We start from the raw sequence: 12,076 nt of genomic DNA, 5'->3' as shown, positions 1-12,076 counted from the left end.
CATGACCTGAACTGAAGGCAGAGGCTTAACCTACTGAGCCACCCAGGCACACCTGTTCCAGTTTTTTAATTATAATAACATTATCATCATCATACAGATTTATGTATTTGGCTACTGTCTGTCTCCTCCAACTATAATGTAAACTCCAAAAAGCAGTTCTCTTTTGGTTACTAGTATGTCTGCCATGCCTAAATCAGTACTTGACACAGTACTGGTATGCAGAAAATATATGTTGATGAAATGAATACTATGAATGTGTTTTTAATTTATTTTTTACTTATTTATTTTTTAAAGATTTATCCATTTATTTGAGGAAGGGAGGAGTAGAAGAGGAAGCGAGTCCCAAGCAGACCCTGCGCCCAGTGTGGAGCCCAATGTGGGGCTCAGTCCTGAGATCATGACCTGACTGATCATGACTCTTGGCTGAAACCAAGAGTCTGATGCTCAACTGACTGCATCACCCAGGCACCCCTAAATGTGTTTTTTTGTGAATTTTAAACACATTTTTATTACTTCTCTATAAGGAATAATTTGAAGAGGATGCAGCAGGCCACTGTTTACTATTACTATTGCTATCATTGTTTACTTATTTATACATTTTTACAAAGTTACCAGTGCATTTAATAAAAGACAATGCTGTCAGGTTGTATTAGGGTCCAGAGAAAGAACATAGGATATGAACATCAGAAGCCATTTTTAAATCATGGCTTTACCAGGTATTTGCACAGAATCTTGAGTAGATCACTTACCAAGATTCCTTTTCTCTTTCAAAGAAAACTAATCCTAGCACATAGGATTGTAAAGATTTAAGTAATAAAAGTGCTTTGTTGGGGTGCCTGGGTGGCTCGGTCAGTTAAATGTTGGACTCTTGATTTTGGCTCACGTCATGATCTCAGGGTTGTGAGACCAAGCCCCACATCCAGCTCCACACTGAGCCTGGATCTGCTTAACATTCCCTCTCTACCTCTCCCTCTGCCCCTCACCCCTCACAATCTCTAAAAATAAATAATTTTTTTAAAAGTGCTTTGTAAACTTTAAGGCATATAGCATATAAATGTTGGTAAGGTGGTATTGCTAAGCCACCTGTGTCCAAAAAACTGAAAAGAAAAAAAGACTGCCATTAAAAAAATGTATCTTTACATATATAATAGAGCGCAGAAGAGCAATGAAGGAGCCACATTATTAGGCATTATAAAACATACCATTTTAAAAAACAGAGCCTAAATGAAGCAATGAAAATGCCCTCAATATTTTTTTTTAAAGATTTTATTTATTTATTTGACAGAGAGAGATCACAAGTAGACAGAGAGGCAGGCAGAGAGAGAGAGGAGGAAGCAGGCTCCCTGCTGAGCAGAGAGCCCGATCCCAGGACCCTGAGATCATGACCTGAGCCGAAGGCAGCGGCTTAACCCACTGAGCCACCCAGGCGCCCCTGCCCTCAATATTTTTTAAACATTTTTTTTTTATAATGCCCTCAATATTGCATGAGATTTGCCTTCTCTTACTTACACAGGTTAGACTAGGTTCTCAAACTTCAGGTGAGTCAGAATCACTGGATGGCAGTTAAAACATGGGTTGCTGGGCCCTCCTCTAGTTTCTGATTCAGTAGTTCTGAGGTGGTGCCCAAGATTGTTCCTTTCTAAGAAGTTCTAGGATATGTCAATATTACTAATCTGGGGAACTGAATTTTGAGAACCACTGGGCTAAAGAAGAAGCTTTTTAATTACCAGCAATTTTATTCCATCTGTGCTAAGACAAAAAATTCATTCATTTACCACTATTCGTTCAGCAAATATTTATCAAGGGGCTATTAAGTGCCAGACAATGTTCCAGGGGCTTAGGCTATATTCCTTCAAACAGAGATCCTTGTCCTTGTGACAATTACATTAGAGATTAAAGGGATACAGACAATCAACAATGAAAAAAAGTAAATTATATAGTTTGTTAGAAGGTATAAGTGCTAGAAAAATAGAGAAAAAGTAAAGTAAGCCAAGGAGAACTGGGAGTGCCAGGATGGGAGTGGGAATACACTTTAAACAGGATAGCCAGAGATTTCCCTGAGGTGATATTTGGGCAAAGACTTGAAGGTGGTAAGGCAGCTAGCTGTGTGGTTATATGAAAAAGAGCATTCCAGGTAGAGAGAATAGCCAGTAGGCTGGAGTAGAGTGAGAGGATTCAAGTAGTAGGTGAGGCTAAGAGGAAATAGAGAGCCTGAACAGTTAGGGCCTTGACTTTTACTCTGAATGAAAAAAAAAAAAAAAAAAAAAGAGATCCACTGTAGGGTTTTGAGTAGAGAAGTACCATGAAATGAGTTAGATATTAAAGATTACTCTAGCTGAGAACAGACTATTGGGAGGCAGGTAGAAAGAAGCAGGGGGCCCAATTGGGAGACTATTGCAATGACCTAAGAAAGAGATAAAGATAGCTAATTGTAGGGTAGAGAAAGGTGGTGGCATATAGGATATGGCTTAAAGACAGCCAACAGGATTTCTTGTTGGATTGCATGTGGGGTATGGAGGTAAACAGGAGTGAAATACCACTGGACTAAAGCCCAAATGTTTTGGGGCTGAGCTACCAGAAGGATGGAGTTGTTACCAAGGACTGCTAGGCTCTGGACAGTCTGCTGTTTTCGTTTGTTTGTTTGTTTTTTCATTTTGTGTACTTTATTTTTTAAGCTTTAATTCCAGTAAGGTTAACATACAATATTCTGTTAGTTTCAAATGTACAATAAAGTGATTCAACAGTTCCAGTCTGATGTTAATTAAGAGTCTAGGAAAGAGGGGCACCTGGGTGGCTCAGTCAGTTACGCATCTGCCTTGGGCTCAGGGTCCTGGGACTGAGCTCAGATTCCAATTCTGACTCCCTGCTCAGTGGCGGTCTGCTTCTCCCTCTCCTCTGCCCCAATCCCCCTGCTTCTGCGTGCTCTTTCTCTCTCTCTCTCAAATAAATAAAATCTTAAAGAAACTAAAAAGAGGTTAATGAAAAGAGAAGGAACCATCAAAGGAGACTGACAAGGACTGACCCATGAAACAAGCTAAAAAAAGAAGATACTGTGTCAAATGCTGCAGACAGAGGTCAGAGAACTGACATTAGATTTAGCAATCTGTTAGCCAGTAGAGACCTTGACAAGAGCAGTTTTGGTACAGTAATAGATAACAGGGTCAAAAACCTAGAGTAAGTTGAAGAGAGAATGGGAGAAATGAAATTTGAGATTTGATTTAGGTAATTCTTTTAAGGCATTTTGCTTTAAAAAGAGGAGAAAGGCATGTAGCATGGTAGTAAGGATCAGAAGAGGTTTTTTATTAAGTTGAGAATGCTTACGTGATATAGGAGTAAAAAAATATTATGGAGTCACACTTTCGAGATACTCAACTAGATAAGGAAATAAAGAAAAGGCCTGGACAAAAAGAGGGCAAATATATTTTGTTACTACATTCTATTATACAATCAACACTAGTCTACCTAGAATGTGTTCATATTGAAATATGCTTTAAAAATCCCTTAGGCGTTTTCACAGGTAATTAACTGATACTCTTAAGTTGAGCTATTAAGTGTATACTATGTCTATAACAGGTAAAATTTTACACATGTGCTATAAAAACACTAGAGAGGTTTCAAATGTACACTGACCTTAATGTTAATACAGCAGTAAGTATAACCACATTCTAGAATCATTATCCATATTAAACGATCCTGAAAACGGCCTAAGTAATGAGATCCAGGTAAGAGGAGACCTAAAATAAATTAGAAAAAAAAAAAGTAAGTAGTATTCAAGCTTGTTTTATTTTGCCATGTGAACCTTCAAAACTGGTAAGATACTTGGAACTGATTCATAGCTCCTTTTATTCTCTCTTTATGTTAATAGAAACAATTATTCATTGCGTATCGGGGGCATTAAATTAAGCTTTTGATAGGAACAGGAACAGTTAAAAGAGAAAATCTATAGGTAATACATAAAAATTCAAGGATATATTTTCCAGAGAAACAAATTAGAATCTGCTATATAAAATCCTAACTACAGTAGGAAAAGTAGGAAAGTATTAAATGTAAAAGTATATAAAAGCCAACTTCACATTATTTATTTAAAGCATTTTGGAAATTTTTTTATAAACATACATATAAAAATGTTTTGTGGTGTTAAAAATTTACATAAAATGCTACTACCACACTATATAAAAACTTTAAAAAATTAGTTTTCTCTTAACATTATGTCTCTGAGATCTGCCCATGTTGACTGCAAATAGTTCAAGTCATTTGCACCTACAGTTGAGAATTCACTGTATGAATACAGCTAAATTTGAACATTCATTTCCCATTTATAAACACATTCCATATATTTCCAATTTTTCTCTATCATAAATAATACTGCAGGGATTACCTTTGTGCTAGTCTGCTTATGCTATATGCTATACAGTAAAGAGTTAACATAGCAGAACTAACTGTTACCCTTTGAAAGTCCTGCTTGCAAAGCTGTTTGATGGCTGGCAATGGGGACTTGCGTTTCTGGAGAATTCTCACCATCCTCCTTGATAAGAGTGTCATTGTGTCTAAACAGTTTGTACAAACAATACAGTTTATCGGGAACACCTGTTTTCTTTCTAGGAGTCTGGAATCTTGGTACATGCTAGGCAGAGGGTGGCCTACATGACCACACCCCAAATAAAAGCCCTAGGCACTGAGTCTCAAATAAGCTTCCCTGGTAGTCACCGTATCACACAGGTTGTGACAATGTGTGACTGGGGAATTAAACATGTTCTGAATGATTCCATCGGGAGAGGACATCTGGAAGCTTGCACCATGATTTACCCCATGTAACTATTCTCTTCATTGATTTTGTTCTGCATTCTTTTGCTATAATAAATCTTAGCCATGAGTACAAATATATATTGAGCTCTGCAAATCCTCTCAGTGAATCATCAAACCTGGATATGGGCTTGGGGAAACCCCAAAACACATGTACAAAAGTTTCTCTAGAATCAGAATCTAATTAGAATTATGGAATCTAAAAGTGGATCCCTAGGTCATGGGATATGTACACCTTTACTATAGACTATTAGTTTACTCTTCAAGGTGGTTATACAAATTTATATTCCCTTCTATCAAGGGTGTGAAAGTTCTTATTCTTCATACCCTAGCCAATACTTGGTAATGTCAGACTTTTACATTTCTGTCAACCAGATGTATGTGAAATGTTATCTCATTGTTTTCCCCCCGCCAAGAGAAACTTTATGACACACTTCTTGGCTGAGTGTAACTGATTCCATAATAAAGTATAATTTCTACCTTAGGTATTTATTACTTTAGATGTGAGTCAAACCTCACAGGTATTTTTATAAGTGGCATAATATTATATGATAAACCTTAATTAAAACTGGATGAAAAGATTAAAAGTGTAGAATATTTTCTTTGAGAGAGAAAAATGATTATTCATTAAAAAATTTGTACTATAAAGTTTTTCCTAAATTATCTCCCAAATTTAGGTAACAAATAATTAGAAAAGTTCAATCCAAGTAAGTATTTCATTAAAATTCTAATTTGAAATTATTATTCTGCTTGGAATCAGTTTGCCAAGATGCCACTGGATATTTCTAAAACAAGGTTCAAAGGCTAAGGCATATGATAGGAGATAGCACACTACTGTCATCAGCTTGGGCCTTATCTAAAACCAACCTTGAGAACCTTGAGAAGCACAATCTAGTTGAATTTGTAGTTAAGTGTACAATGAAAGCATTAATTCATAAAATTAGTTCATCCTCACATAAAATTTTTTTCTTGCTGACACTTCCATAGTACTTCACTTTGGGAGGCTACTGATCATTGGCCACTGCTTTTGTTATCTTGCCCTGTAACCTTGTCAGACTGTTTACATTGCCATACAGTAACTAACAAGATCCTAACAAACTTCCTTAAGCCCTTCAATCTTGTATTATGTAAAGCTAGTTTTTACTATTTATGGATCTAAGCCATTGCATCTACTTGATGTGAACTCACTATAAATTCATGGAAATTTTGGGAGATAAGGTGTTTTCATGGTTAAGTAATGGGACTATAGCCTGATTTTATCCAAGAAAATATTTTTTTAAAAAATGTCAAGTCACCTTAATGAAATTTCCCTTTACTATTTTTATGACTTTATTTAGCTCAAAATAAGGGGCAAGAGATATACTTCTATTTCATAGTTAGTCCTTCTGCCAGTATTAGAATCTATATAATGGTTGAATCAAAGACTTCTTTTGTATGTCTTTTTTTTTTTTTTTTTTTTTGGTATTTTAAATATATCAGTGAGGATTTTTTAAGCAAAAGCATTTACTTACCTAAACTTCCAGCTGCCATTGCAGCCTGCAGTGCAGTGGTCAGACCTGGGACCATCTGGTCGTAGTACACTGTGTCTGCGCACACGCAGGCCGCGGTGCCCACTGCTCCTGGCCAAATCTGAACAGGTCGGGGAAAGCCCACCAAGAACAAAGGAAGGGTGAAGAGGGGGAGTAAGGGAGAGGAGAGTAGTGTAGAGAAAATGATGAAGACCAACACAAATGGAGAGAAGACAATGTTGAGAATACATAAAGTGGTGGTTGACTTTCGACGTTTTTTCTCAGTCCACGATGCTAAAAGTACAGTCACAGCAAATTGCAGCTTAGAGATGAACTGAATCAGACGATCACGCATGATGCCAACCTGTAGAAATGTAAAAATCTTTCTTTTATTCTCAAAGACTTCATGAATTTTCAAGATCACGTAAGGAAAACTGTATAATTTTATTATTGCTACATTTTTGCAGAAATAATCCTTATATGAGATTCTTTGCTGTAATATTCTCCAACCCCACAAGTAATAAATGAGTCTACATTTTTTAAAATGTTTGGGCTCCCTTAGGAAAAAAGTAATAACAAAGAGGACAAACAGAGTACTAGGATAGCTTAAAGTTGACTAACTTTTTGTAATACACGCTTGTTAGATCATGAGAACCAGAAGTGGTAAATAGTTAAGTAACTATCCTTAATTCATCCTTATTTTAGAGAGTATTGTACAGAGAAACATAAGTCATAAGACAAACCTTAGTAGGCTGAAATCATACAAGTATGTTCATACAAATCATGCAAAGTATGTTCTTTAACCAAAACAGAATTTGATCAACAATAGAAATAAAAAAAATAATAAAGGAATCTTGAAATTAAAAGACACAGTGCTGGGGTGCCTGGCTGGCTCAGTTGGTTGAGTATGTAACTCTTGTTCTTGGGGTTGCAAGTTAGGTGTAGAGATTACTTAAAAATAAAATCCTACCAAAAAAATAATTAAAAGATATATTGCTAAGTAACCAAGGGGTCAAAGAAGACATCACACACACAAAATGAGAAAACATTTTGAGATGAATGAAACAAAAACACAACATACCAAAACTTGTGATTCAGCTAAAACAGCACTCAAGAGGGCAAATTATAGCTAGCTTTAAATGCCTATATAGAAGATTTTTTTTTATAATTTTTTTTTTTTTTAAATTTGAGAGAGAGACAGAGTGAGAGAGCATGAGAGGAGAGGTCAGAGGGAGAAGCAGACTCCCCATGGAGCTGGGAGCCTGATGTGGGACTCAGACCCAGGACTCCGGGATCATGACCTGAGCTGAAGGCAGTCGCTTAACAAACTGAGCCACCCAGGTGCCCTATATAGAAGATCTTAAACCAGTAAGATAATCTTTCACCTTAGGAAACTAGAAAACAAAGCACAAACTGAACCTCAAGTAAGCAGAAGAAAGGAAATAATAAATATTAGGGCAGAAATGAAAAAAATAGAGAATATAAAAACAATCGAGAAAATCAATGAAACCAAAAGCTGGTTTTTTTGAGATCAATAAAATGGACAAACCTTTAGCTACACTGACCAAGAATAAAACAGAGAAGACTCAATTACTAAAATCAGGAATGAAAGAGATAACTTTACCTTATAGAAATCTTACAGAAAAAAATTAGGACAGTAAGAGAATACTATGAATTGTATGCTGATAAATTTGATCACTTAAATGAAACAAACAAGTTCCTAGAAAAACATATAGCAACTCAAGAAGAAATATAAAAACTGAATAGACATATAAAAATTAAGGAAATTGAATTTGTAATTTAAAAGCTACTCACAGAGAAAAGCTGAGGCTCAGATGCCTTCCATATTACAAAATACTACATACCGCAAAATATTTAAATATGATCAAACATTTAAGAATAATTAGTATGGAATTCCCAAATCATTCTATGAGTCAGTACTATTTTGATATCTAAACCAAAGACATGACAATAAAAGAAAGCAACAGATACATATATATATCAACCACACAAAAATACTAGTCAACCGAATCCTGCGACATATAAGCAGGATTATACACCATAACCAAATGGGATTTATTCCTAGAATGTAAGGTTGGTTTAACAACCAGAAATCAACATATTATTCCATGTTAACAAATTAAAGGACAAAAGCACATGACCATTTCAATAGACACAGAAAATACATCAGGCAAAATCCAATACCCTTAATGATAAAAAGACTAACCAGAAATAGAAGGGAACTTCCTCAACCTGACAAAGAACATCTATACTAGGGTTGCCTGGGTGGTTCAGTCAGCTTAGCTTCTGCCTTTGGCTCAAGTCATGATCTCAGGGTAATGGGACCAAGTCCTGCTGAGTGAGGAGCCCAATGTGGGACTTGGTCTGAGGACCCTGGGATCATGACTGTTTCTCCCTCTGCCTGCTGGTCCCCCTGCTTATGTGCTTGATCTCTCTCTCTCTCTCTGACAATAAAAACCCTTAAAAAAAAGTTTCTTTAAAAAAAATAAAAAAGGAACATCTACAATAACTGATGTCATATCTAACGGTAAAAAACTGACATCAACTTAATGGAGAAAGACTGACTGCTTTCCTCATAAGATGTCCACTCTTCTCTTTGACATTTTACAGGAGGTTCTGGCCAGGGCAAGTAGATAAGAAAAACAGAGGAAAGACATCTAGATTGAAAAGAAAGAAGTAAAAATATCTCTACTATTTCTAATTTGCAGATGATGTGATGTTATATACAGAATGTCTTAAAAAAACCCACTAGGGACGCCTGGGTGGCTCAGTTGGTTAAGCAGCTGCCTTCGGCTCAGGTCATGATCCCGGCGTCCTGGGATCGAGTCCCACATCGGGCTCCTTGCTCCGCAGGGAGCCTGCTTCTCCCTCTGCCTCTGCCTTCCACTCTGTCTGCCTGTGCTCGCTCTCACTCGCTCTCTCTCTGACAAATAAATAAATAAAATCTTTAAAAAAAAAAAAAAAAAAAAAAAAACCCACTAAAAATCTACCAGAACTCATAGAAATGAGGTTTTAGGACACAAGATTAATATTTTTAAAAAATTAATTGTATTCTCTACTCTAGCAGTAAACAAGCCAAAAAATGAATTAAGAAAACAACTCTATTTATATCATCAAAAAGAATAATATACTTAGGAAAATTTTAGTAAAAGTGTTAAGACTTAGGACACTGAAAACTACAAAACATTGTTGAAATAAAGATCTTAAAAAAATATAAATACACGTCATATTGATGGATGGGAAGAATTAATATTTTTTAAGATGTCAATACTCCCCAAATTGATCTCCACATTCAAGGTAATCTCTACCAAAGTTTCAGATGCCTTCTTGCTAAAACTTAAAAGCTGAAACTAATATTTACATCATAATGCAGGGGCACTGGAAGAGACAAAACAATCTTGAAAAAGAAGAACAAAGTGGGAAGACTCACACTTCCTGATTTCAAAACCTACTACAAAGTATTGTAATACAGATGGGATAGTACTGGCATAAAGACAGACATACAGATAAATGGAAAAGAACTGTGGGTCCAGAAATAAACTCTTACATTTGTCATTTGATTTTTGACCAGGGTGCCAAGAAAAGTCATTGAGGGAAAGATAGTTCTTTCAATAGATGGTGCTGGAACAATTGTATATCCGTACATAAAAGAATGAATTTGGAATCCTACCTCATATCATGTGCAAAAATAAGCTCAAAGTAGATCATAGACCCAACTGTAGGAGTTATAGTTTTAACTGTAAAACTCTTAGAAGAAAACGCAGTAAATCTGTATGATTTGGGAATGAGCAGTGTTTATTAGAATGATCCCAACAATTCAAGTGACAAAAGAACAAAGAAATAAATTGAACTTCAGCAAAATTAAAAACTTTTTTTGCTTCAAAGGATATTATCAAGGAGAACGACTTCCTAAAGAATGGGAGAAAATTTTTGTTTACCATATATGTCAAGGAACTTGTATCCAGAATATATAAAGAACTCTTAAACTCAACAACAAAAGGGCAAGCCACATAAAGTGGACAAAGGATCAGAATAGACATTTCTCCAAAAAACATACACAAATGGCCAATAAATTTATGAAAAAATGCATAATTAGAATTTAAGGAATGCAAATCAAAATTACAATGAGATAGCAGTTTGCACCCCCCAGAATGAAAAAGTATTGGTATTGGTATGGATGTAGAGAAATCCTCATGATATTGTTGGTGGGAGTGTAAACTGGTACTATCACCTTGGGAAAATGTTTGGCAGTATCTTGAAGTGTTAAACATAGACCTACTATGAATTGAAACTCCAGTCCTAGATACTTAAGAGAAATGAAAACATATGTCCAAAAAATAAATGTCCAAAAACATGTACACAAATGTTCATAGCAGCATTATTCATAATAGTCAAAAAGTAAAAACAACCTAAAAATCCATCATCTGATAAATAAATCAACCAGAGAAACCAAATGTGTATAAATGGTTTCTGGGGCTGGAGTGGGGGGTAGGAAAGATGGAGGGTGGAAATAAGGAAGGACATTAATGTGCATGAGGTATCTTCTTAGGATGTTGAAAATGGTTTAAAATTAGACTACAGTGATGCCTACTGCTGAAATGTATAAGTAGATGATTTTATGGTATGTGAACTATATCTCAATAAAGCTAATAAAATATATGCTTACTAGTAAGAGTCTGATTCCTGTATCCACACTTCTGTTCCACCACACATCCGTACTGGAGATGAACAAGTGTACTACTGATACAATGACTGTCTCCAATAAAGCATTTTCTGTATGCTGCCATACCTGTGGTACACAAATTATCCACTTTATCAAGTAGAATTTGATAAATTTAGGTAAACTGTCAGAATAAACAAAACTGCAATTAAACTTAGCAGTACAAAAATACTATTAAGCGCTTATAAGGATTACCATTCTAAAAGCTCTCGTGAATCCAATGGAGACAGACACAGAGTGGAGCCCTTGTAAGGAACTGTCCAATGAAAGAAATGCTATCATAGCAAAGGGTGATACTAGGGCAAACAAAAAAAAAGAAACAAATTTAATTATGTTGGTTAGTGATTTTTATGAGCATATTTTAGCAGTTAACTGAAAAAACTGATAAACTAAAATATAAACGAATAAACGCCTGTATGTAGTATATTGCAAAAACATGGGCATTCCATATTTTTGTATACCTCCTAGATATAACACAAAGTTAGTAGCTTTTATCTTCCTACCTAGATTTAGCAAAATCCGTCTGACAACACCAATCTTCACAAGCCTTGTTCGCTTTTCTAAGAATAAAGTCACAGTTTGCACATCCTTTGGATAGAAAGGGTTTCGGAAAATTCCAAAGATACAAACACTTTGAATTTCTCTAAGTATCCACAGTATTATAAGCAATATCATCAAAACATAGCCAACAACAGCCTGAGGACTGTTTTTGGAAATCTGTGAGAAACCAGCAAAATGATGCAGCAGACTAGTTTCTATAAGAGCCAAGACTAATATGATGATGTAGAAAAGGCACTCCTTCCAAGTAAACTGTTTTTCTGAACCACTGGGTAAAGCCTTAGATTTGGTTCCAACTCTGTGTCTAGTCACACTGTGTTTGAAGACAAGACACATGTCACTTAGGTTAAGACTCAGTAAGAACCCAAGTGCAGTCATGAAAAGAACCACACCAACAGTGCTGGGAATGAAATACGATGTTACAGCTGTTCCAGCAGAAATGATGAACATTATTAACAACCTGCAG

At 35.7% G+C, this 12,076-nt stretch overlaps 1 protein-coding gene across 3 annotated transcripts in view; it reads right to left on the bottom strand.

The window, feature by feature from the left end:
* Nucleotides 1–12,076, bottom strand: part of PCNX4 (pecanex 4) — a 30,436-nt gene that overhangs the window by 12,192 nt on the left and 6,168 nt on the right. For 2 of the 3 annotated variants that reach the window (XM_045070114.1, XM_013056732.2), the window contains 5 exons: nucleotides 11,556–12,070; nucleotides 11,248–11,348; nucleotides 10,999–11,121; nucleotides 6,315–6,675; nucleotides 3,631–3,734 (listed from right to left, as the gene is read on the bottom strand). In XM_045070114.1, coding sequence (XP_044926049.1) covers nucleotides 3,631–3,734; nucleotides 6,315–6,675; nucleotides 10,999–11,121; nucleotides 11,248–11,348; nucleotides 11,556–12,070 — 1,204 coding nt within the window. The remainder of the gene's footprint in view (nucleotides 1–3,630; nucleotides 3,735–6,314; nucleotides 6,676–10,998; nucleotides 11,122–11,247; nucleotides 11,349–11,555; nucleotides 12,071–12,076) is intronic. The other variant, XM_045070120.1, reaches the window with a different exon arrangement.

Source organism: Mustela putorius, unplaced genomic scaffold (genome assembly GCF_011764305.1).
Source record: "Mustela putorius furo isolate JIRA1106 unplaced genomic scaffold, ASM1176430v1.1 tig00000129_pilon_pilon_pilon, whole genome shotgun sequence".
NCBI classification, from domain to species: Eukaryota; Metazoa; Chordata; class Mammalia; order Carnivora; family Mustelidae; genus Mustela; species Mustela putorius.
The sequence above is the reverse complement of the archived record's forward strand: the minus strand, read 5'-3'. Positions and strand labels throughout refer to the sequence as shown.